At 39.0% G+C, this 27,766-nt stretch overlaps 1 protein-coding gene across 1 annotated transcript in view; it reads left to right on the top strand.

Moving 5' to 3' along the window:
- Positions 1-6,866: 6,866 nt before the first annotated feature.
- Positions 6,867-27,766, top strand: part of Stk26 (serine/threonine kinase 26) — a 53,908-nt gene continuing 33,008 nt past the window's right edge. The window contains exons 1-2 of the mRNA XM_051178812.1: positions 6,867-6,930; positions 7,045-7,195. Of these exons, the coding sequence (XP_051034769.1) occupies positions 7,154-7,195 (42 nt within the window). The 5' untranslated portion in view covers positions 6,867-6,930; positions 7,045-7,153. The remainder of the gene's footprint in view (positions 6,931-7,044; positions 7,196-27,766) is intronic.

The raw sequence follows: 27,766 nt of genomic DNA, 5'->3' as shown, positions 1-27,766 counted from the left end.
TATTTTTCTATATTTTGCATGGCAGGAATCTTTATGTTGTCAGTTGCAAAAGAAACATTAAAATTTAAGAGCTGGTATACTCGAGTCTCTTGTAACATGGAGAAAGAGCCCAAACACATAATAAAATGTGGTATACAAAACATTTAAAATACAATCTATTTGTATCTGCCTTCATGATCTCATTTTGTAAATGTGTACCACTATTTTTGCAATTTATATGGGAGGCTTGATTTATCTATGTTAATTTCAAGCTGGCAGCCAGCCATCTGAATGCTAACCTTCCCATATTGTAAACCCCATGGATGTGTGAAGTCTCACCTAAGGTCACTGACACAGATTATTGATGATTCTGAAAGATTGAAGAAACACTAACAAGTCACAGCACACTTTCAAAGCAAGCAAATATCATGATTTTGCCAGTAATCTGTGCTTTAGATAGCAATAAATTGTTCCTGTTTTTCTTTCCATTGGGGAAGACACTAACTTGGCTTCACGAAACCAGGCATGCATGTCATCTCCCACCTCATTTTCTTTTGAGTGTAGGAGGAGAAATATAATACAAACTGTTCTGGTGCACAATAATCTATTTTACAGTTACATGCAAGGAAACTATCCCAGAAATCCTGGCAACAGAGGATTTAGACCTTTTCAGATCATTTCTCTTTTACTTCCCTTGTTTCATAATTGTCAATACCATGCAGTCAAAAAACAATTATGTATGCAAGCACATGGCAGAAATATTTAGTAATGGCCTTATACACATGATAATAACAATTTCTCCTTTGAAGAAAAATAATACATTTTCTGCAGATATGATATGATGTTATATATGTGATGTCAGTAGGTACAGATAATATTTGACTGTCCCCAAGCATAAACCAATTATTTAAGAAGTGGTTTTCTAATGGGAAGTGAATGTGGTTTCTATTTTTTATGCCCTTTATTGACACTTTGGCATGGGGTTATACAGGATTTATCTCTGCAATCATCCAATCTATATTTGCAATTGGATTTCTTGGTATTTTTAGTAGCTCTCTGGATCTTTCCACTTAGGTGCATCCCAAACTGGTTGGCTTATCTTTTCTCCAATCTTGGTGTTCCTTTTACGTTTTCAGGCATCACTTACCCAGTCCTTATACTATGTTTCTGGCATCTTAAACCTCTCCCCTGGTAATGTCCATGTCGAATCAATTGAATGCTGCTTATTTCACCTTCAAATTGTGTCTGGAATCTACCCCTCTTCTTTATTGTCTCAGCCATTAATTTTCGTTCATTCCCCCCTCTATACTTTTATTATGATCATCTGATGATCTCTTAATAGCTTCCTCTGCTTCAACCTTCTCCCATATCCAACCTTTCATGTGCTAAGGGTTTTCTTTTGAAAAAAAAAATTGGCTGAAGTCCCTCTCTTCCTTAAAACACTTCAGGCCTTCTAGAAGACCCCAGGATCAAGTTTCAATGGCAGAAAGGCATACCGAGCCCACAGTCTGCCCTTAACTTATCCCAGCCTTACTGCTGGGATGCCTCATGGGCTCCGTTTCTGCCTGCCCAAAAGTAAACCCACAGCTAGACCACAAGAACAGTGTGTCATTTTCCTAAGCTAGCTGTTCTTAATGGAGTACATATTAACAGAACCTCAAAAAAAAAAAAAATACAGGCCGTCTTTCTTTACTTGAGGCCTACAAATTCACAATCTGTATTCACGGATGTCATAATCTATATTTAACTAGAACATAGGTGATGTGGGATATGAATGCCTGGCTTATTTGTTTGTTCATGCCTTGCCTGTTGCCTTGAATTCCCTCTTTGCTCTATTCTCACTCTTAAAATACCCAAGTGGCCTTGGAAGTGGCCTTGGGGTAAAGGTAGTGAGATAGGAGATTTACTTGTTTTTAATGTTGACTTTCTGTTCCTCAGAAACTTCTTGGTATCTCTGATAATAGCCTTGCAAAGAGTGTCTGTCATTATCATACTCTGTTCGTGACCTCTTAAGTACAGCTGTAACAAAACCATGCAAAGTTTTGTGTGTGTGTGTGTGTGTGTGTTTTTTTTTTTTTTTTTTTTTTTTTTTTTAACCACAGTGCGACAGAACCTCAGCCGAGCCAGTTAAAAGTTGGTAATTTTACACAACTGCCTTTCTTAGAGGTCCTGGCAACAACTTCCTTTTGCTCAGTGTGAGCTGATGGCATAGTCACTTCCTATTTGGTTTCAACTGCCAGTTTTTTTTTCCTGTTTTTAACTGCCACCTTTGACTAGATCTGCTCTCTTGAGAAGCCTATGAATTAAGGAACAAGTGGCCAATTGGATGCATTTTAAAAAGTCAACTCAGAGGGGAAAATATCGCCCAGAATAGGAGTTGAGAATCACTTCATGGTGACACATGAAAATGCTCTCCCGTGACTCAAGTCTGTACCCCAAGGGGCAGAGAGGGTACCAGTTCATACTATAAAGAGCCCAGTTTCCCAAATCAGTTCTCCCCAACAGTGTCCCTCAACATTCTTCCCCAGAAGTCTCCCCACTATCCCTGTCAAGACAAAACTGTCATTGTGGGGTGACCTGTGCAGTAACCAGTGTTTCTTTTGGCACCAAGGAGAGCTGTGAGTACTCCTTTCCAGGCATTTGCAACTCCACAGCATGAGTCTGTCACAGAGGAGGGATAGGTCAGCCAAATGGGAACCAGAGAAGGAGCCATTCTACCTTCAGATTCAGAAATATACATGTGTGTGAAAAGGCCCAGTCTGCATTGCCGTCTCTCAGCTCTGATACAGGCAATGAGCTCTTTTCCATTGGTGCCTAAGTGCAAGCATTTCTGAAGCACACACTTAAAGAAATGCTACAAGCAGGAAGCTGCTTACACAGCATCTGCTTCCACCCACCTCTTCTGTCCCCTCGGTAGCATCAGGAAGTAACTCTACTGACAATATTCTCCTGTGCAGTCTTGCATTTCTGTTACAAATGATATTGTGCTTGACTATTGTGCATGCCCCAAATGATATAAGCTTATTTTGGAGAATTCAGCAATTAGACAGGCTCAACATTCTCTGACTCACAATGGATTCCATAGGTTTTTGCTCAGGATACTTGTTATAGCAACGGTTACAGCTATTATATCATGCTTTCCAATCTGATATCCACAAAGAGCAAAGAGAAGATTGGAGATATCACATGCTTTTATTTGAGGGGAAAAAGCAACCTACTGTGCATGGCGGTGCATGTCTTTACTCCCAGTGCATGGGAGGCAGAGACAAACGGATCTCTGTGAGTTTGAGGACAGCCTGCCCTATGCAGTGAATTCCAGGACAGCCAAGACTACACAGTGAGACCTTGTCTGCAAAGCAAACAACAACTACAACAAAAATGAAAAGATCCTTGAATGTTTTACTTCAATATATCAGTTCAGTAGCTTATAGTATGAATCCAGATATTCCTATCACTGGATGGTAAACTTCAAGAACAACCCAGGTAATTCATTTGGTTTTTATATATTTCAATAATTGAATAAAATCCAGACAATTATAACATTTGCCATCGCTCTTTGCACATTTTATATATTTCAATGGAGACTTTAGGCTTAAAATGTGAAAATTCATAATATGAGGCCCTTTCTTTAAATTTTGTGGACTAAAAGCTCACATTTGTCTTGATAAATTATTGTATTTGAAAGCTTTTAGATAATGTCTGCCACATTAGAATATGCTCAGTGACTATGTTTTAAGCAAACCAATATTTTCCTTAAACATTACTATTTGATACTATTTTAAAGTAAAATATGCAAGTCTGTGGGGGGGAGGGAGAGTAACAAACAGTTGCATTTCTTGTCACTATATTCACTCTTTAGGAAACAGTGGTTTGTGGTACAATGGTAACATGATAATATTGCTTTGTTTTATAGGACCCCTTGCCATTGTTCCAGATGATTATTTTTTATTACAGACAGCACATTGGACTAAAATACTAAAGAAACACTGATTCCCAAGTGTATGACTTGATTAGTAGTGTCTCTACCAAAGATTGTAGAACATGGTTTCTTCAGGTTTGGCACCACTGACATTTCCATTGAGATAATTCTTTGTTGTGGAAATTGTTGTGTGCGCCCCTCACTTCTACCAGCTAGAGAGAGGTAGCAATCCCCTCATTATTTATTGCAGAGGTAATATTTATTACAGAGGTATTTCTATCAAAGGTTAAAAAAAGAAATTGCTCCTTGATGAGGACCTACATATTTGCTATGAATCAGTCCATCTTCTAAATATTGATAAACATGAATAAAGTTAAGTATTTAATATTGAAAGTGTGATAAATATCAGGAAAGTCAACCCATAGAGGGTAAATTTTATTTAGTTATTTACTTGTGTGTCTTTGTGTGTATACATATGTGTAAGCCTGCCTATGCCATGCCATGCATGTAGCGATCAGAGGACAATTCCCTGGAGTTGGTTTTCTCCTTTGACCATACAGGTTCTAGGTCTGGAACTGAAGTCCTCGGCCTTGGTGGTGAGTAATTTTGCCTGCTAAGCCCTCTCACCGGTGCAGAGAGATGTTCAATTTTTTTATTTTTGTAAGTTTGGAGGGCTCATAGACACTGCCATGGAATTCATTTGCTTCCATAATTCTGCACATAGTCTTCATCTGTCTAGTTAATAAATACTCATAGAAATAAGGTCACATGTATCAAGCAAGTACTAACTTCTGTCTGAGGTACTGTGATATACCCTATGAGGCTACCAAAAATCATCAGATGTGTTGTTCGTCCTCATGAAAAACTTTCCATTGAACTGTGGCAATATATTGTAGCATACATATGAGGGTCCCTAATCTGAAATCAAAATCCTCTGAAATTTTTTGTTTGTGTAAACAGCCCCATATTTGAAAAACTGAAATCCAAAACACTTCCCTCAAGCCCTCATATGAGAGACACTCAACATGTATTATTAGACTACGGACAGACACCTTGAAGTAAAAGAGCTACCCACTGTGTGTGTGTGTGTGTGTGTGTGTGTGTGTGTGTGTGTGTGTGTCTGAGAGAGAGAAAGAGAGAGAGCCCCAAAGAAATCTCCAAGTGATCGTTATCAATAGTAGCAATAACGAATGGTTTATTCAAGATGAGCATACCTAAATTAAAATTGCTCATCGGTGTCATTCAGTCTCAGTAGTCTAGTAGTCAAAGTTTAGTGTTAATCCTTCCATATTACAACATCATTCAAGTCTAGCATGATGTCAGGAAAGGTATTTCTTTGATATTATTAGAGTTCACTTGTTTACTAGAATTATACAACATTCTCTTAGGTAGTTGTAAAATTTAAGTAACTGGAAACAACACAGTAAGCCAAAATTGAAAACATATATATATATATATAAAAAGTGATCAACTTCAAGGTTAACCAAGAGCAGTGTCTACAAGTTTAGCCTGACAACAATACAATAAAACACAGTGTCCTAGAATACACCTAACAACATTTGCCACAGAACATTGTAGGCGCTGGCAATACAGCAGTAAAAACAACAAGCAAGACCCATTCTTCTTGAATAATTTTCATAGAAGAGAAGTTGGATCATTGGCCTCACGTACCTAGTAAGGTTGGTGGGCAAATAAAAGGCATGTGATGCCAGAAATACAAAGAAAGAGCAACAATATAAACATTGCTTCCATGTACACATGGTAGGATTTTCAAAGTGAGCACAGAGCAACTATGAAAATTGGATGATGGGTCTAAAGAAAGTGGAATGGACCTTGAGGTGGGTCTTTAATGATGGAGCCTGATTCGCATTACTAAGACTCACTGTTGATCTCATCTCAACAAATGCTACTATTCCTTTATAATTGAGAATGGCAATTGTTGAGTGTCTACTTAGAGTTGCCCATAGTGTATTGAGTGCACAGGCTTGGAACAAACTACAAAGGTGTGTTCTCATGTGAAACTGGCACTTGACTATTAGCTTTAGCCCCTTCTGTGTATACCTAACCCTAACCATACGCGATTCCTGTGACAGCTATTGTTATCACTGTCACTGTTGTAATTGGGTTCCCCCTAAAGGGCTTGCCTTGCCCCTGTAGTTAGTTAAGTTAGAAAAAGGCAAAGAGTTGCAGAAGTCGCGGCTTTGTATGCTGAATGCAACTATGTGTGCTGCCAACGCGCTAATCTCATGCTCCTTGCCTTTGCTGTCCTCCTTAATTTTTCTGCCAATAGGTGATTTGTTTTCCAATTTTCCCCTCTTTTAAACAAGCAGAAACTGTGAGAAGTTTCAGCCACTCCGTTCCTCAACGAATAGCCTAATGTGGGGACAGGCTCATGTTAAAGTGATCTGAGTCAAGTCTAGGGGTAAGAAAGTTGAAAAGCAAGAGGACAAGAACCTAAAGCGCTGAAGGAGCAGGTGTCTGGCTCGGTGGCCCCACCCTCGGCCAGGTGGGGGAGCCAAGCAAAACTTTTTCAACTCCAGACCTCTGTGAGGCTGCACCCATCCCAGCCTCCCCAGCCTGTCTGCAACGTGGCCGGGTTCATCCGGGCCGCCCTCATGTCCCCCACCCGACTCCTGCTCTCTCAAACTCTTCTGTTCCAGGCCCAGTCGTATTCCAGGTTTCTGGATCCCAGGCTTGTGCTGCTCTTCACAAACTCGGAGAGCCTCCTGCTTCTCTAACTCCAGCTACTTTAGCCTAGCCCCTTTGCAGCCTGAAGCCTCAACTCCTCTGACACCGCCCGGCAGCGGGGTGGAGTCAGGGCCAACTGCGGAACCGCCCCCAACCGCCTCCCAGGCTAAACGATCGGGCGGGTTGCTGCGGCGCCTCCACCTCCTCTTCCTAAAGCGGCGAGGCGCAGCCAAGCGGCATCACTGGCGCCCAGGTCCCAGGCACAGCCGCACGTACAGCCCTGCTTTCAGGAAGAGGAGCAGCTGCACAGTTGGCCGCGACCTCGGCGGGTGGGCATCTGAGAGGTAAACTGAGTCCCGGGGAGCAGTGCCGCGAACCACTCACCTCCCAGCAAGGGGGGTTGGGGAGTGGAGGCTGGAAGCCTCCAGCCCACTAACTCCACTTCTGTGTCTTTCCAGGCCCCGATCGAGAAGCCTGCGAGAGCAGCCTAGCTACCCCTGTAGGAGGAGCCAGTCTGAGCCCAAGGCGCCACCACCGCAGAAGCAGCGCAAAGTAGCAGTTGCCTCCATGGCCCACTCACCGGTGGCTGTCCAAGTGCCCGGGATGCAGGTGAGAAAGCCCAGGCCTTCTCTGCCACCCACGTGACTGCTCCAGATCCCTGCTCTGGGCACCAGGGACCAGGGGCAGCCACTGGGCAAACCTGAAGGTAGGGCCAGATCTCTCTCCAGGTGACCCCGTAGTAAAGCTCGAGGTGTTTCCTGGTGCCTGGGCTAGAAGGTGCTTTGCACGGGAGAGATTGGGGCGACTGGGGCGCGACAGTAAATGGAGGTTGGGGTTGGCAGGGAGGGGTGTACGTATAAAAATAGGCCAGAATCTTAGGCACCTGTGCTTGTTGGCTTGTTGATCATGACACGGTTGAGGACGGGGGAGGGGAGTGTCCCAGAACCTAGATGAGATGGAGTCTTCTTGGACTGTGTGGGCTAAAACACTCAAGCGGTGCCCCCCACAGGGCACACACACAGAAGTTGGGGCGGAGCGAGACCAGGAGTGGTGGTGGCACTGAATTGGGCTCTTCCTGTGTGCAAAGAGAGAAGAGTGAGATGACTTTTTTTCCCTTTCAGTGCTACTTAAAGCAAACTTGTATCTCGCTCCCCCCACTTGCTGTAAAAAATGCAGGGTCCCATTCTGAGTACTTAGGGGATGACTTCCCAGGCCCATCTCCCTGTCTCTTTCATAAGGGGCTGGACACATGTTTTAAGCATTTTATCCAGTCCAAAGGACTACTGAGTGGGACCCAACTTCCTATTCGAAGTCTATGCAGTTCTCCCCATTTAATATTATCATTTTATTAGGGTAAAGCTATGTCAACAGGCTTTTTACACATCTTGATTTTGTTTTTGTTTGTTTGTTTTTTTAAAACACTATAACATTTTAAACCGTTTACATTTGACCCCACCACATAGTAGCATAAACAACCCCTTTATGAAGCATAGTTCAGAGAGTAAAAACACTGATACTGGTTTCTTCTGATCTTCTAAATATGCTAAAACAACCAAATAAACTTTTTTTTTTTTCAAGTCAGAAAATGTCTGGAACATTGCATAGTTTATGTTTCTAGTAAGAATCAAAACTTTGTGGATTGAAGATTCATTTTACTGCCTGCATGGGTTTCTTCTTTTGCCTTGGAAATTGGTGCCATTTTATGCATGATCCCAAAGGTGATTTTTTTTAAAAGATCCTTTCTTTTCAAAGGGGCCATTTGTGTAAGACAGGCATCTATCCTGTGTTTGGGGTAGGTCTGAATTTGAGACTCAGGAAATGTGCCTATATTTAATAAAATTACAGAAGCAAGGAGAAATTGGAAGTAGGAAATAGAAGGGCGTTTTATGGTATTAATCCATTTAAGCTTTCCCCAGTGCCCCAAACTTCTTTCTCACACATTCTCATTCCCTGGCTCTCTTCCCCTTAACTACTCCCCACACCCCATTCATTCAGTTCTAGCTTTGGTTGTATCTAGAGAAGCAGTAGTTTGCAATGGGAACTGTAGTTTTGCTGTGTCTGGTCTGGAACAAAGTGTGAACTTTCCCGTGCATGCTCTGCTTCCCATTATGCGGAGAAGTAGAACTTTATGTATGTAATGTTTGTCGCTCAGGGGCTCAAGGCTTCTCTAGCCATTGTGTGCAAGCGTCCTCTTGCATATGCTCTCATTCATCAACCGTGGTTCTGGGGAACTCTGTGTGCTCAGGAGAGAATGGTTTCTGGTCTTTATTTCATTTGTCTTGACTTTATTTGATTTATGTGGTTTCTGGTCTTTATTTCATTTGTCTTGACTTTATTTGATTTAGATGGCTTACGAACTGCTTGCTGTTCAGCGTTTTCGCGTCGCTCCTGCTTTGTTTAATTATCTGAGTGGCTATTTCTTGGATTTTTAATCCTTACTTAAGGCAGGGTAAAATTGTGACCCTCATATTTGAAATCATCAACTTTGCCTTGCATAGTATGCCTTCCCAAAGTTGTTTCTTTGTCAAACCTTAGTTCCATAGGGCCGTCATTTCAGTTTTAGCCAAGGTGCAAGAATTATTGATTTGCTACCCTCTCCATCTAAATGAAACAGCAAATTCTTAAATTATTTCCATTTTTCTTTCAAGATGTGTTTCTCAAGCACTTGTTTGTAACATAAAAAAAGAAACTTATCCCTACTTGAAATTATACAGTGACCTAAAAAAAGTTCACAGCGTGCAGCATGGCCCTTTAGCCTGGAGTACTTTTGTTTTCTTTTGCAAAAATATGATGTGGAAATGTATCCTGCAATCACAATAGTCTCTTAGAGTTTTGCTAAAGTTAGGAGCAAGCAACTTTTAGGCTGTTTAAGTAGCAAGAAGACTTGAATTTGCCATGTGTTCTTTAAATTAATGTGGACTATTTTCCCAAATCAGGGTGAAGTGATGGACCAGCCTGTAGGTTTTTAACTGTTTCTGTTGGCGAGTTATGAAGATTGATGGGAAAAATGAGTTTTCCAGAAATTAAAAGCAAAATTACTTTCTCCACAGTGTTTTTCTCCCTCTGAGGAGAGACATGGAGTAGAAGCCAAGCTACCTGCTCTGTCACTTAAGAGTCAGCATTGCAAACTTTCAAACAAAGACATTTCTGTTGCCACTAGTTTAAAATATAAAAGAAACTTGGAGTGAAGGTAGAAAACTCAGGATTTGATCCAATTCAAACTCATCCTTTATGAAATTAGTTCCTCAAAATTTATATTGTTATTTCTCAATACTGTAGTAATGAACATTTTTGTCCTATTATACTCAATGTCTTGGATAGGATATGATTTTTTTTTTATTTAACTTGTGCACTTTTTTAGGTTTGTAACTAAAGGAGTTTTCCATCCCAAGAACTGTACTCCTGAACCACATTTAAAGTACAACCTTAAAAAAATAATAAACCAATAAATCTGTTTTTTTCCACCCAAAATATTTACTCTTTCGTGACTTAAAACTGGGTTTTTGTCTTTAACGTTGTCAGTTAAAAATTATATTTGAAAGTTTAAGATATTTCCCTTAAAGCTTGTGTGTTTTTAAACAAATATGCAAAAGCAATTTTTAGGTCTTTAGTCTTTCATAATGTTTAGGTGAGAGAATAAAGCTAGCTATTCAGCTGAGTGTAAGTGTTACTTTGTTATGCTTTGGGCTATGTCTCACTAAAGAAATAAAGTTTCTTGCTTAAAGAATTGTAAAATTAGCTCTCTCGTAGTACTTTTACATATGAAAAGAATAGTTCAGTTTAACTAAGGCTGTTTCAGATATCCATGGAAATGAAATTTTAGTATTAATAAACACTTTTGAGGACTTTTGACTAAGTAAAAAACATTACCTGGCATTGGTGAACCTAGTAGTTGCTTCTAGGAGGGACCAATATAGAAATATATGACCTGCCTTTAAAGAACTATCAAGCAATATCAATTCAGTGCTATTACTTCTGTGGTTATAAAAGGTGTTTATGAATAGAAGAGTTGAAGTCTTCCAGAAGGTCAGCTGACCCTACTGTACTGTTAGGATTTAGGGTAGACATTTCCAAGTGAGGAAATACCCTTAGCTAAGGATACTTACACATATATTCAAGGGCCTGTCTGCATGTTTAAACATACATGTACATACAGTCTTTGAAAGTGGAATAAAATAATTTAGGCGATAATGAAGTATTTCTCTAGAGGAATAATAAATAATGGTAACTTTGGAAAATTGGAGTGGGACCATATCGTGGTGGCCTTTGAATGCTAAGGAAAGATTTTAGCCTTTGAAATAGCCAAAAACTCCATATTGGATGATTGAGTGTACTGGAGTTTGATATTTAAATCAATTTGATCTACAAAGGCTATTTCGGTAGGACAGTCATAGCTATGCAGATGCAATGGATCTTATATTAGCAGGTTGCCTTCCATATCCCTCTGTACCATAAAGAAAAAAGACATTGCCTGATTTAATAGTTAGCTAGTTACAGAAGGAGAAGTGCTATAACTATAGTACATCTGAAGGAAATAGGTATGTAATGTACGAGAGCCAGACCTGGCAGGAAGCCAATGATTCTGCTCCTCGTTTGTGGATTTTGAGGTAGCAATGGGATTTTATCATACGATAGCCAGCATAGGACTGGAGATGTAGAACCGGAACTTTAGTCATTCATTATGTTTTTTTTTTCTGAGCATCTACTATATAACTTGCCAGCATTTTACTCTAAGATGAAAAGGCAGAGAGCCATCAAGATGATGGAGGTTCATAACATCAATGAGACTGTGTGGACGTGAAGGCACTCCTGGGACAGGAAAGATGGGTTGTAATGTAGATGCATGAGAGGACGAGAAAATATGACAAGATAAAGAGGGGGTGATTAGCTGGAGCAAAGTCTCTACTGTCACCCAGAAGCCTCAAGAGAAGGGATTACTTGTGGCACCAGATTCCAATATGTGGAGTTATTGTGTCCTCATTTCTTTCTCACTGATCAGCCAGATTTGCTGTGCGGTAGCAAGAGGTTGGAAGCATTGCCTTGAACTTAGGAATCCTCTGTTGAGTGGTTGAAAACAAAGCATTAATTATAATGATAATAGCTGGAACGAAATAATCCAAGCCAACTGATAGCTTGGAGGAGCAGGGGTAGTGGTAGTTTGAAGGCTCAAAACTAGGCCTTTCAGACTAGAGGCTATTAGGGAAAGTAATTAGGAATTGGGCAGAGTATAGCATGTGAATTGAATGGTAAGGAGGGTCTTGAAATGGTACTTGAATTAAAAAAAAATCCATCATATGCTTCCCCTTCTTTAGGTATAGAAAATGAGAGCTTACAATTTGCCTAGTGCTTAAGAGCCAGCGAATATTGAGGTGCTGTGTTGTTTTTAGTCTGCTTTTCTTTATTTCAATGATCTTGTACACTTGTCTACAAAATTAGGAATAATAAAAGCTGCATTTCCTTTGCCTCGGCCAGAGCTTGTTATGATGGAGTTATCTGTGGAGTATACTTGGAGCTCCTGTTCATACTGCAAACAGTATCACCATCTCATCTCTCTCCACCTTGATAACCACATTTTTTTTCATTGAATCCAAATCCTGCCCCCAATCAGATCCAAAGCCCAATGCTCAGTTTCCCATATTTTCTGTCTTAGGCTGCTCTCTATAGATCTAAACCTAGTGTCTTTATGTAACTACTTCCCACTCATTGATCTGCTACATTAGTTCCCAATCACTGCTGGGCACAACCTTACCTGACTTTTCGGGTCACAATCTTACTATCTCTAAGGACTTCATGAGAATGTGCCAAAATACAGAACCTCCCATTTTCACACAATTTCTATCTGCTGTCAGCAGCAGACAGTGTCCAATTTATAACCTGCCTTCGATTTTCTTTAAATATGTCTGTTAGAGCCGGAGAGATGACTCAGGGAGTAAAATCTTTGCACCAGAGGACTTAAGTTCATACCCCAGCACCACATAAATTCCTGGTGGGGTGACAGTCTGTCCATAATGGGAGTAGTGTTAGGGATGCACATGCATATATATTTCAAAATAAATAAGCTATGTATGTGTCCAAAATTAGGTTGTAAATTTCTGAAGTTCTGAAGTTTCTTTATACCATTATCGATGTGTTTTTACATAGATCAAATAGAAATTATAGTTACTAAAAATACATCTGTGAATCTTTACACACAGAATTGCCTAATGAACATACTAAAGACTATTCCTGCTTTTTAATGTCTGGCTGTTTTGTAAATATGTTGTGGCATGCTTACGGTGTGTAGATCATAAAAACAAATTGAAATGTATACCATAGAGACTTTACACTTAAAATGATTCATTTCAGAATTAATTATCTGTCCACACTCTGAAACTGTCATCTACTAGCCTTCCCAGGTCTTTGGGAGAAAAGGAGAGGCTGATAGCTTTCCTTCTAAGTGCGACTGATTTCACACAAACTTTTGTCTTTGGGAAAAAAAATGTCATCCTCTGTCCTCATCTGCTTTTCCTTTTCCATTGTCCCTTTGGGATTGTTTGCCCGGTGATTAGGAACTCCCCACCCTTTTTGTCTCTTTGTTCTGTTTACCTCCAGTTGCCTAAAGTACTTCCCGAGGCTTCTTTATTTCCCAATCCCAGCTATCACATTGGAGTCTGATAAGAGCATTCACATCAATGGATTGTTAAAAACATTTATTTTTATGCGTGTGAGTTCTTGCCTGTGGGTATGTATGTGCACTATGTGATGGTAGGCCCCAGAGTTAAAGCTCTACTACCTGTAGAGCTTCCATATAGGTGTTGGGAATCAAACCACAGTCCTCCAAAAGAACAGCAAGGGTTCTTAATCACTCAAGCATTTCTTCCTCCTGTATTGAGGTATTTTTGTCTGTGGACTCTCTTGTAATGGTCACATTTTACAGGGGCTCATGACTTAACTACATGGAAATTTCAAACATCTTGATACTACTTGACTGAGTTGTCTTCTGGAAGAGTGCAGATAGAACTGATTCTGTTTGCTGTGAGAAAATGGAAGTAGGAAGATCAAAAGTAGCATCATTATTAGGTGTGATACAACAAACTCCTGTTTATTTCTTGTAATTAAGACTCAAAGACATCCCACCACATATACATATAAAACAATGTCTTTAGATGAATGTCATGAAGTACTTTTATTATTATTATTATTATTTATTCATTTAATTTCTGCAGCAGTCAGGATAGAACCCATGGCCTTCTGCTTGCTCAGTAAGTGCTTTAGCACTGAGCTACATTGCCAGCTCCTCATTTAAAAATAAACAATAATAAAATACCCACACCTAAAATTTTAAACCTGTGTTAGATACATGTTTCTTACTTTGCCATCTGCCTCTTTAAAGAAGTTATTGTATTTATAGAAATCATATATTTAAGATACTAACTAATTCCCATCAAAACTCTTAGGAAATAAAAAGTGTCTAAAGGAAAGTGCCTTCAAAATGAAATTTAGAAATAAGAAGTCTGTCATCATAGCCCTAGTTGACTGGGTCTAGAGAGATCTGCAAGATGCTACCAAGACCTCCCCTTAGCCTCTTCTGGACTTGTTCTGGCATTCCCCTGACAATAGCCTACTGGTTTTTCTTCTCCTTCATTTATCATAAGATCATGGATTTCGATGATTCATATCCCCAAATATCAGATTAGCCATTAGAATGGCATACTTTCTTATACTCTGGCAAAATTAGAATACAATTGTGGTTCGTACTTCCTGGGCCCTGGGGTGGGGGGTTGTAGACAGTTTAGAAGAAAGAGATGAAATATTTGAAACCTATGTGTGCCCCACCCTCCCCACCCCACCCCCAGTGCATCCCTCACGGTTTCTAGCACATGTTACACAAGGGTTCTATTAAGGAGCTCCACTCACCACCTCTGATTACGTTTAAGTGCTGAATCTCCACCTATTTGATCAAGAAAAGGAGGCGCTGTGTTTTTGTGCTTTCATCGTAGGAAATGTTTACAGAAAAAAGAAAAACTTTTCAACTCTTTCTCTGGGGCCCTTGCAACAGGGATTTGTGTTGATGGTATTTTCCATTTCTATACACAACCTGTTAAGGAGAAAGTTGAGGGAACCTTCTTAAGACCTTCCTGGCTTAAAATTCAAAACACTGAAAAAAGTGAGGTTGAAATCAACCATTATGCCTTTAAAATTTTGTTTATTAAAGAACAATAGGGTGTCTAGCCAAAGAATAACAGTTGCTTTGGATTGTAGGAGCAGCTTCCTAGCATCAACCTAATGAAGTTTCAGGGGAATTTGAAATGTATACCACACTAGATGTGTTCAGTCATTGCGAAGTATGCTGGTGAATTGCTCTACCAGATTTCAATAGTGCCGGGTAACACGATCCTAGGAGTGAATTTTTTGGCAGGTGGAGGAAATGCTTCAAGGACATCTAGAAGCATCCAGAGTTTTCTTTGAAAGTGCATTTTTGAGCTCCCCTGTTCCAGCATTTTTTTTAAAATTCCTCTCCCCTAGATTTCCATTAAACTGCTGGATTTGGGGCATATCATCTTACAGCACGTATATTAAGCTGGGCTTAGCTATTTGATGCAGTAGAGTTTGAATAACTGAGTAACAGGTGATGGGGGAGGGGTGAGCAACGTAGATAACCAGGTGGGGTGTGGTTGTTGTTAATGCAAGGAAATTGGAAGAAGCTGAGCCAGTGAAAACCAGAAAGTCAGAATTTGTTCCCAAACCCTCTGCCCACCAGAGCTGGGAAAGCTTTTGGATTCCTCAGTCTCAATTTCCTGCTGCCTGCCTTAACTTTAAGCAGAAGCACAAAAGAAACCAACCAGGAAAGCATGAACACATGCTACTAAGTATGGCGATAGAAAGGAGAACTTTGACCTTGTGTGGTTAAAGAGTCTATAGTCAGAGTGTCTAGCTGCCCTGGGGAAAGAAACATTTTTCAAATGTTTGCTTTTAAATGCTATTGACCCCATGGGGGAAAGGGTTAGCAAACTCATTAGCTCACAACTATTTACTTCTCCAATTTACACCCAAATTGTTAGTTTGAAATGATCTCAGAGCCTTCCTATGTGCTACCCAGTAAATGGTAGTAGATCAGACTTTCCCAGGCTGGGCTAGGCTGCCCCAGGTTCAGTGGCTTTATGTTCTAATTCTTCAAGACATAACTGATTCTGATCTCAGGTAGAAAGGAATTAACCGTTGTTTCTAAAGCTTGCATTGATTGGGGCATAGGACTCTGTGCTCATCTCTTGAGACACCACATACATGGGATTTTTCTGACTTCAAGACGTTCATGAACTAGAATGACTAGCCATCTGCGTATTGAGAAATTTAACAGTGCGGATTGAAACCAATGCATCTTAAATGAGATAGACTCTGCCACAAAAGCATCCCAGAGAAGATGAATACTGTCATTTATAAAAAGAAGTTCATGAGAGAAGAAATGGATACATTAGAGGTTTGAGGTAGGTAACAGTTAAAATGAACTGTTTTGGGTATACTTTAAAAAGCCGTGAATGTCAGACTAAAGACATTTATTTGGTTAATCTTTAGTTGGTTATCAGAAGTTATTTAGCAAGATGAGTGTTTGTTTGGAAATGAGTTTAGAACTCCCCCCTCCCAAAAAAAAATAGCAACAGACTGGATGGAGTTAGAACAAAGGTCTGGAGACGTTAAGTTGATAAGCGTTTGATCTTGGGCAGTGGATCTCAACCTTCCTAATGTTTCGACCCTTTAACACAGTTCGTCATGTTATGATGACCCCCCCCCAAACATAAAATTATTTCATTGTTACTTCATAACTGTAATTTGCTACTGTAACGAATCATAATGTAAACATCTGATATGCAGGATACCTGATATGTGAGCCCCATGAAAGGATCATTTGACCCCCAAGATCCACAGGGTCAGCACTACTGATCTAGGGCACTGAAGATCAAACCCCAGTCTGCTAAGAAACCACCTGAAGGGGTTAAAAAACACCCAAGGCTTGTCCCATCCCCTCCCTTTCTGATTCTGGAGTTCTGAGGTGGAGTCTGGGAATTTGCATGTCTAATGAGTTCACAGCTGCTCTGTTGGTTTGGGGCCTCTTCTGAGCTCCACTCCAGGTATTTACAGACCTTGGTGACTAATTGAATATGGGAATTGGAGAAGCATGATGAGAGGGTCAAGAATCTCATATACAGCTGAGTTTTGAAGAGACTCAGCAGAAGGCCATATGTGAAGTGCTGGTTCACACAGCCTAGCAGAAGCAATTAGTAGCCAGCTTGTTCAAGAGAGAAAATGGAAACCCGGAGGGAACTGGTAGAAGATAAACGTGTGAGAGATGAAAATAACACGATTTCCAGTTATCCCTCCAAGGATGTGGACACAACTGTGTCGGAGTTCTACAGCTTCAAAAACAAACAAACAAACAAAACCCTCACTCTCCATGATTTGTTTCCTTCCTCGAGGTATGTTTGCATCTTAGAAAATGTCCGTTGCCACTTTTATTGATCATTGACTCATGCAAGCTGTAAGTAAAGAACTTCTGCTTTTATTTACCAATTTATAATTTAAAGTTTGTTATGTATACTATATATATATTTAACTTCTATCTGGGAAAAAACGTTCATTTAGCAAATGTTTTAATTAGCTTGGTATCAACCTAATTGGCTTCAATGGTGCCATGTTACAAAGCATTCTCACTCTGGGTAAGATTCTTTAGGTGAGAAATTCTTGCAAATAGAAACTTTCTGTGGAATTCTGATACCATGCTCAGCATGGTTCTTTATTTTCTATAGTAAACAGCTCAGCAAATTCTCTCACTAGGGATGCAAGTGCTTATTAAGAACATGAAAGCTGGTTAAAATGAGGTAGAATACCATGGCTATAAATGCAATATTTCCTCCTAAATTGGAGATTCTTAAGACCTTTTGCAATTTTCATAACAGGATCACGTTTCGTTGTTCAGAATCCCCCTCCGGCTTGCTATTGTATACCATCTCGCCCAAATGGACCCCCTCAATCAAACAAACAGAATCTATCTAGAATGATTTTAGAAAAAAAAATGTTTATTCATAATCATGCCACTCAAGTCAACTTGTGATTAAATATGTAAATTTCTGGGAAAGAGAGGAAGTTAATTCTAAATCATTAAGGAAATATTAAACCACTTCCTAAATGGCCTTTCTGCTCTGTAACACATTCCCTAGACTTGTCAGGTTAGTATGTTAGCACTTGCCAATAGGTACCATGTAGGAAAAACAGAGTCAAGTTCAAACAAAGTATTAGAATTGAAAACAAAGGAAGCAAATATTTAATGAGTTTGCCAACTCCAAACAATGTGAACAAACTTGATTACCCACTTACCACTTTTGTATTAGATCATTTTCCAATTTCTAAAGGGAACACAAGTTAACAACAACAAAAAAGAATCCATCCTTCAGAAATAAAAATTGACCACCAATAATGATATGCAAAACAGCACATACAGCAATTTCTCTTAAAGTATTTTAATTCACGGTTATTCATTATTACAATAAATCCACATAATCACTGTTTTCCCTTTAGAGAAGATAGTTTCTCAAGATGTAAAAAATCTATGTTTACCATATGCCCATGCTTTAGTGAACATCCATTAACTAGGGTAAAGATTGTTAACTTTAATTTGTGTTGGTGAATATGATTAATGTATGGGTGGGCAAATACATGTGTATATATATATACACATACATACACAAGGGTATTGCACAGGAAACATATCTTGCATTTGAAAACACTATTTAAAAAGAAGGCTTAGTCTAAAGTGAACAAAAGATGATATATGGTCACTAAGTTCAAGAAACAGACAAATATGACTTGATAATGACCTAACAGAAGGTCTGCACTTAATGGAAGTGAATGGAATTTATGGAAAAGTTGTGTATTTGTGAGGATTTGTGGCATTCCTGGTGTTAGAAAATTTTATGTTATTTGAAAAATCTGGAGAATGTAGACTGTCATGTACAATGTTCACTCTAAGGTAACGTATTTGTGTGTGTATATCTATATATACCTGTGTTGAAATGCTAGACACTTTATTGTGACACAGGTTAGTTACACTTTAACTGTGGCTGGTTCTTTCTGATTTTGCTCTCTTGCTATTTAAACCTAGTCATTCTTAAAGAAATTGAGCTCACTGCAGTCTGTTCCATACAGATTATGAGAATTGACTTTTAATGAAATTTGATGCCAGTGTTAAGCAGTTTTAGAGAATTGGAATTGAACATTACATGGGATTACATTTATCAAGATTTCCAATATTCTGCTTAATTTCTCCCATAGAACAGTCTTATGGAGAATCATTGCATCAAAAGAGCTGCCTTTGATAACACAAATCTCTTCCCCTGTTAGTAAAAGCAGCAATACTTGGCAATATGCAAATGATTTATACTTAACAGAAGCTCGTTGTCATTGTCCAAGCTAATTCTGAAGCTAAATGTATTAGAGATGTTTCACACGATGGATTCTAAGGTGACAGGAAATAGAAGGAATCAGATACAGGAGTCTGACTCAGTCACAAACAAAATCTTGAACCAGGAAGCTGCTTTTTCTTCCAATTACTTATTTCTTCATGAAAAATGGTGACTGTCAATGAAAGATCTTTTTTGTTTTTGTATTCTGTCACCAACTTCCCATAGGGCACATAAAATGAAAAACTGGCATCCAAGTAGTTAAGAATGAGTCGGTTTAGAGACTTTAGCATAGGTGGCACCTCTGTGGTCGTCTTTTCAGACTGTGATTTCTGATAATAGCAAGTAAAAAAACTATTACCTTTATTACTCAGGGTTGTCTGAGGTTCAGGCATCGTTTTTGGAAACCCTGCTTAGGGAAGGTAGCAGTTCCTAATACCAGAGGATTACTGCTGTCTCCTGGGCAAACAGAAAATGTAGGTGAAGGAAAACGGTGCTGGACTCTGGGAGCACAGAAAGACAGTGTTTCCAAGGAGGGACAAAGTAGTCTTTTGCTTCAAAGATTGAGAATTTTGTTTATTTTGTAAGAATGGGAAATTTCCATACTTTCTGCAGAGTGGAGAAAAAGCTAAAAGAAAAGGAGATTGAGGAGGTAATAGTAATTATTTTTTATTGTTGCTTATGACTTCTGTGATGAAAGTTATATTTGCATAATTGATTTGTAATGGCAAGAAAATGTAAAGAGGATTTTTGGGGGATTGAGAGAAAGCTTGTGAATGATTGTGGGGGGGAAATAAGTCATGACAATGGGGTGGTGATTTTAACTGCTTTTCCAATTAAGACGTGCAAGTTTGATTGTATGCATATCGATCTAAGTAATTGTTTCTAGATACCTGTAATCATTTTAGGAGGTCTTATCCCCTTGTGCAGCTAAAAGCATACTTTCTATTTAAGCAAAGAAAGATGCCAGAATATCACGTATTTTATTTGGCTCATTCGGACCACTGTTTTGTGGGAAGGAAAGGCAAAAGAATGATTCTCACTTTCAAATGATTGGACTTAATATAATGGTTACATTTTCAATAGGTTCTGGCAGGAGGGATTAGAATAGTCCTTTGGAGCACTTCAAGACTGAAGAACATCCCTCATTTACTTTGAAATAAGTTTGCCTAGTGACTGTTTGATTTGTATTTTGGCTGAGAAAAGAGTTCAAACTGTAGTCATCCAGTATTTTTTGCCCCCCCCCCTTTGGAACACCTAGTGGATATTGAATATTGTATTGTTTCTATTACTGATTAAAATCTGCAGTAGTTTAAAGGGTATAAATGCCTTCATCCTTTGCAGACATAAAAATAGGAAACAGAACTGAACCCACTTGTTTCTTGTAGGAGTTTCAGTGCCAGCTGCAGTTCCAGGATAGAGACAGCTCTCTCCTGTTGCTCACCTGCATTTCTCTCTGAATCTAGGTAACAAGAAGCATTTTAATCTGATTGCTCTGCTATGCATTTTTTTTTTGATGACAGTTTGACATCCAATTACAATGTCAGGGATCGAGCTTCTAGCTGATAGATAAGGCTGCAAAGATGTAGTCTTGGTTAACATAAGCAAGTAATTCCCGAGCTGGAGGATTGGATTTTTTAACCCCAGGAGGGAACTAGATTGTTTCCTCTTAACTATTAAGATGAAGATTTCAGTACATTCTGACTCCCTGTTCTCTAGCATCCACTAAACTGTGATGTGAGCAGGCTGCACCAGTAACACTCAAGGAATGATTTGAACGAGGACCAAGGCATTGTTGTTTAATCTTGGTGGATTTTGTTTAGTTTGCTGTGCTTTAGTTCATTTTGTTTTCACATAGAATCTTAAAACATAGTTCAGGATGGCCTGGGGTCTGTGGCAATTCTCCTGCATCAACTTTCCAAGGCCTGGGATCACATGCCTGATGCACCATATGTGGGTTATTTATTATTCGTACATCAGGGGCATATACACGTATTTACATACTGAAGAGTCTGCATACCCATTCCAAACAGATTTTGAATGAGATGTGATGTATTTTTTGTGAAGGCAGTGGATATACAATTAATTATTGGCTGATAAATATGTTTTCTACTAGGAGGTAAGGCTATAATGTTTGCCTTGCAATTGAGACAAAGGAAAATGGCTTGAAGCTTGAGATTTGACATTTTTACTTTGTCCCTTAGTAAATAGTTATGAATGGCTGTGTATTTGGTTTTATGTTTTTGAGGCAAAGTCTAGCACTTTAGTCCAAATTGGCCTCTCATTCACAATTCCTGTGTCTCCTCTCCTGAGTGCCCTACCATGCCCAAGTCCTTGTGTTTTTAAAATATTTATCATTCACCTTATACAGTAGAGCTTTTGGAACTTTCTCAAGGAGGACTTTGTTATCAGAATCATAAAACAAAAAAGTTCCCCATTCTCCTTTGAAGGACACATGACTAAGGCTAATTCTGTTTGTATTCTAGAGCAGGTATACTTGTGTGTGTGTGTGTGTGTGTGTGTGTGTGTGTGTGTGTGTGTGTGTGTGTGCAACATATAGTGGGCTCCTGATGGCAACAGTTAGTACACTATACCTGAGAACCAAATTCTGCCTGCAGCTTGTTTGTGTGGCCTGCAAGCTAAAACAATATTAAATATTAATACTGGTAATAATAATAATAATAATAATAATAATAATAATAATAATGAATGTAACCATACTGGGAATGCAACCCAGCACGTGTTGGGGAAGCATTTTAACCCTGAACTCTATCCTCAAGACCCAGTTGGAGGAAGAAAAAGATGACACTGCTTATGTTTTTAGAGAACTGTTTTTTAAAAACCATGACACTCATGGACTGCAGTCTTCATCTGACTCACAAAGCCCCTTTGCAGACAATGTTTCCCAACTCTCCCTTAGGACCTTGACCCCACTAATAATTGCTGGTCAAGAGAAAGAAAGAGTTTTATATTGTTTCCTATAGAGGTAGATGTATGGTATGAAAACTGGAGTTTTCTCTTTGCAAGACACCCACCTGGTTTATATGTAGTCCTGTTATTAAAATGAACTCAAGACCTCAGATTATAGTAAACGTAAGCTTATTTTTCTTCACTTCTTAAAAATAAATTTCTACATACTGTGGCATGTAGAAAGTTAAATTGAAGAGTGTGTGTGTGTTTTTAATGGATGCATTTAAACATTTTTTTTCTCAATTTTAACACAGAAAATACAGAATGTAATGGAGGGCAGAAGGTGGCATTAATTGCTTTTATTGATAGTTTAAATTAAATGGCTATATCTGTTTGAGAAGGGAATTGAATAGCGAGTGTTAAGTGTCAGAAATAATCACATCTGTTTCTTCCCTGTACTGAGTGTCTTCCCTACAGTTAACATCTCAGGTACCTCGTCAGCAGGAAGGAGAATACTTAATCAAAAATGCATTAAAAGTATTAGATCATAGCAAGTGAAATAATCAGGCTCTACCAAAAGCCACTTAAACTGCTTGATTTGGTGGGGGAGGTGACATCAGCCATAAAGCATGCATTGGCAAATCACAAATGATCACGACGAGCAGGCATTATGTATAACTTGGTGCAGATTTCCTTTCTCTCCACATTCTGTTAATCATGAGGCTCTATCAACATTTCCCTCCCTCCCCCCCCCCCGAAAGTGTCGGATAGCATCCTTGCTTTTTATCACGTTCCTCTGGCTTTTGTCAGTAACTCGACAAAAGGCTGTGTGCAGATATGATGGGATTACCTGAAATACAACATTTATTTTAGCCCTCATCTCCTGAAAACTGTCAGTGGCTCCCTACCAGCCTGATTGGAAATTCTGAGGAAGGCTAAGGCAGGCCAGAGTATAGAAATGATCAGGAAAATCATTGCCATTCTGAGCTGCCATTAAAAAAAGGGGAGAAAGAATTTACCTAAGGCAAGGAAGATCAAAGGGACTTCTATTGTATTTTCCATTTTTTTCCAGTCTTTTTGGCTTGGGCAGTGAGATTTCCTTAGATAAGGGCTCTTTCTAGCTAGGGCTCTATAAAGTGAGAGACTAAAATTTAGCTCAAATAGGAAGGAGATTACAGATCTTTCTATGTAGAGATTGCTGAAAGCATTTTAATTGCTCTGAATCAGCCATCAAGATTATGTTGGTGACAGCGATATGAGAGCTGATTAAGGGATTTTATCATCTGTGCTCAACCTGGGGTTACTTGTTTGTTACAACCCACTGCACCACCCTGCCACCTAGAAACTCAATATAAAGTCAACAGGGCAAGCAAGTGCTTTTCAAGGCTCATGTCTGCTCTAAAAACTTACACTTTTCAAAACCCATAAATAGACCATATGGCAGTTTTTGAAGGGAGAAACTTTGGTACTGGCTATTGTTTACCCTAATTGGAGAATGACAGTTTTGCCAGATTGGTTGTTAAAAAGACAAGGACTATAAATTGCAAAAAATTAAAATGATTTGCATTTCCATTAGTATAGATGAGTCATATTTGTAGAGAAAACACAGAAACAGCTTCTTGTTTATAATACTTATTAAAATTTAAAATTAGCTCATTATGTATCTCAGAACTCAGTGATATTTTTCCCTTTACTTTGACATTTAATCTATCCAAAGATTTCAATTGTGCTTTGGTAATAGGTAGCAATTTTGGTAATGTCAGCAAGACCAATGGGTTTAAACACTGGTGAATCTGTACTGGCACGGAGAGACATTTGATATCCACAATGCTAATGACAACTGGGATAACAACAGGGGTTTTGAGTGGGATGGAGATAGGTTTGAAATTTTTTCAGTTTAGGAAATGTTGGTGAACTTCCAGAGGAGATTAACAGAAAAGGAAAAGTAGAAGAATTTGTATAGCTTCATTTCTTTAGGAAGATGGTTAGTATTTTTTCTTAATGAATGTCATTGCATTTCCTGAAGAAATAACAATAAAGCAAAGCCATCGTCGTTAAAGAGGACAGTGAAATCCAGCCAGCTCTGTCACCTTAAAGTTGCATGTGTATCACACTGAGTGCACATACAACTAACTGTTTAGCTCAATTGTAATAGTTCTTAGCGCCGATTTTCAGGCATAGCTATTTTATTTTACTTAGTTTCTGAGTGTATTCTTTTTCAAAAACATTTTATTGTTTTTTTTTTTTTTTAGGAATTTCACGTATGAGTACGATGTATCTTCATCATATTCACACCCTCCCCCTCCAACTCCTGCATTTCATCTCACATCCTCAAATTCATGTCCTCTTCTTCCATAATCATTATTGATATATATATATGTATATATATATATATGCATCTAGACATATATATGTAAAAGTACAGAGTCCAGTTACTATAAGTGAGTTCCCATTGATTAATGACTTCTTCAAAATCTTTTTAAAAAGCATACAATAACAAGAAACAATATTTTAATCGTATACATGTATACACAAAGACTCCAATGGTATTTTTCCCTTTTGGGAAGTGAAATTGAATTGTTTACCATATTGGAAGACCATCCCTTTCCGTTTACTATAATCTCCCCTCTACTCCATTAGTAGAGTTTTCCATGATCCAAACCATTTGCCATTGATGCCCTCATGCCACCAGCATCATTTTCTTATGATTGTAGAATGTTAAAGCCAGCAGGACCCAAGAGATCATTTTCCTCAGTCTTGAGATTCCTTTGGGCAACTCCTTGAACATACTGTTTGATTAAATTCATTCCAAGGATAGATTTGATTAAAGAAGAAAATGTTGGCGGGGAATTATTTATTCTACAGCCACTTTTTCATTAAGAATGAAAAGGTAAGGCTACGCAAAATTCCACTTTTCCAATCAGTGTTAATTTTCTAAAAGAACTCACGGTGTTAATAATTTAGTGCTGTGCTTACAAGCTTCAAACCTATTGATTTTAATTGGAGTTCTGTATCTAAAAGGAAGCCCGGGCACGAGCAAATCAATTTTGTTTTAATTCAATGCATTTTAATAAGTGTGCTAAAGATTCATCATAACATTACCCGGGACAGCTCAATATCTGCTCTAACGGGCTGTGGCCCTAGGTGCTGAGCAAAGGTGGCTGCTTCTGGAAGTGCTAAATTGACAACCCTTTATTTAACTCTCATATGGGTGTCGGAATGAGCTTCTCATTGTCCATCACTTTAAAGTGCCCTGTGTGGGTTCGATGAAATAATGGCCTGAATATATCAGGCTACCTATTTTACCATTTATATATTAACAGAACCCCTGTCTTTCTTTCCCTGTGTGGCCTTTTCCTCCTTTCTGAATGAATATTTTATAGTTAGAGCTTATTATCAATCCCGGGCCATATTTATGTAACGTCCTGTCTAGTCAGTAATAATCCCTCTCATTTTAACATTAATGCCCATGGGTAAGCCTGACCCTGGTTGAATTGTGCATTTTTATATATGTTTAGCCCCGGTAAATTAGAAGAGATGTGTAGTACAGAGATGAAGCAAGTCCTGGTTCTTGAAGTCTCTAATCTTTAGAGTATAAAATGGCAAAACAGCCCTCAGGACGTGCAGGAGTCACGAGCTTTGACTAATTGCTGTGGCAGATGGGCTCACAGAATCAGATTTGCAAATCTACTGATAGGAACCCTGTGTTGTGGCTACCTCCAACTCTTCCTTGGCGGTAGATCCATACTATTTCCCAAACTGCTGTTTGCTAACTTTAATGATGTCTCCCACTGAAGAAAATTCTCAACCTTTAGGGAAAGGTTAATCATATATGAACATAGGGAATACCTGAAAATTTCATACCTATTTTTAAAATTCTTCAGCTTATTAAAAGTAATCTCCCTTGTACCAAAAGTCTGAAACTCGATTGTAAATAAGAAGATAACCTGATACCAAGGGTTTCTTCCCTAAGTGGTCCTGAAAGTAAACACTTTGTGAACACCTAAAGACCACAGTGTATAAAATATTGCACTGGGGTCCCTTGAAGCATCCCTGGTCCTGAGGAAAAGAGAGCCCTACCCTTAGAATTAACTTACTGATGAAATCAAATGGTCATGGCAATGCAAGTGAATGCAAACACAAGACAATGCATGCTCTAATTGAGACATAAAGAAAGGGCTGCGAGATGACAGAGGATGAAACAGTAGTTTCCACTCGGAAATGGAGTTGGGAGAAAGTATTGTTGTCTTTATTAGAGACAGGGGATATCCAGAGATAGAAGAAAGGCAGGATATTGTTTGTTGAGGAAACTTCGTGGCTCAAAGCCTCAAAAATAAGAAAGTAGAATCATGGGCTACTGGAGAATTGTATTAAAATTTGTATGCCTACGCTATAATCTGCAGGAAACACTGGGCTTGAGATATGGTTAACTTTCCCAGGAATTTTCGCCTTCAGTGCTTGTTTTTGCTGGATGTTAATGCTCTATTTATGCTTAGTAAACTGTGTTACATTTTGAATACCTTTTGAATGAAAGTCCTTCACAATTAAGAGAGAAGTTACTTTAGGTTCTGCTTCGTTTCCAGTCCTGGCTGTCTTGATGTCTTTGGGGACAGTCATTTATATATAATGGTGAGGGGCAGAGCTCAGAATGCATAGTGATTCACTGTATTACTGTGTCTCTACCCTTAGCTTTGGGGCCTGCATCACTACGCTGCCAGGGAGTTGGGGCTTTGGTACAATCAGCTAGTGATGCTGATTTTCTTACTGACACATGGTAGTGCATGCTTTTCTTTTCACTCACTGTGTTCTACTATGTGGTCAATGTCAATTAATCCCTCACTTTATATTTAAAAACCGCGGTTGGTGACTGTGAGTGTGAAAGGGAGAACAAAGGAACTTGGTTTGTAATGCTTCACAGCCACACAACATCTGAACAGTAAGGAATTTAAAGAGCACCGAGTCCACCCACTCTCCCTCATCAGACAGATGGAGAAGCTGACATTTAATTGTGGATGTCTTGTAATTTTCAGGATAAGCAAAATTAAGCCAATTTTGTCTGACCTCTCTGCTCTCTTTACCTCTAGAATGCTAGGAGACACCAGACCTCCTTTTTGTCTTCGGACTGGATTTAAGGTCAGAGAGAAATGAGCTAAATGATGCAATGGAATTTGCATCCAGTGTTTCTTGTGATGATAGCCTTGGCTTTTGGTTTATCAAGAGAAGAATGTGATTGTTTGCAGGATCCTTCTTTCCCCGTACCTACGGCTGTAATTAAAGGTTTCAGGAACTTTGGATCCCACAGTTAGTAAAAAAGAGAAAATTAGTTATTTCCTTCCATTTACAAGCACTTTAGGCCCAAGGATGATTTAGTTGGCTGAACAAAATAATCTGAGAAACGTCCATTAGAATCCCAGGGATGTAGAGACCACTCTGTCTGGAGACTGCAGCTAAGAAAAGTGTTGCTACTTGGCTTTGCTTCCTGTGTGTGCAGCTCTAAGTATGGTAAAGTGCTGCTCATTATTTCTGTATTTCACCTTTCTTTAAAAACATGTGGAAAGATGACAGGAGACTCAAAGGTTTTGCTTCTCCTCTCCCCTTTGCAAACTGAACTGTCTCACAACCATATGTAAAGAACTTCATTCTTCACATCTCTGGGCCCCAGTCACTTCCTTTTTTTTGTGATCTGATACCCTAGGGGAAGGAGCAGAATGCAAGTTAGCAAGTTATGGGCAGAGGGAGTTCTTCTCTTTGCCATCGTCTCTTGAGTAGGTGGAATTAAGATGAAGGAATATTATCAATTATTCTTTTGTTCTTAAAAGATAAAGTAGACTTAGCATTA

Source organism: Phodopus roborovskii, unplaced genomic scaffold (assembly GCF_943737965.1).
Source record: "Phodopus roborovskii unplaced genomic scaffold, PHOROB, whole genome shotgun sequence".
NCBI classification, from domain to species: domain Eukaryota; kingdom Metazoa; phylum Chordata; class Mammalia; order Rodentia; family Cricetidae; genus Phodopus; species Phodopus roborovskii.
This window is presented reverse-complemented; position numbering and strand designations above follow the sequence as displayed.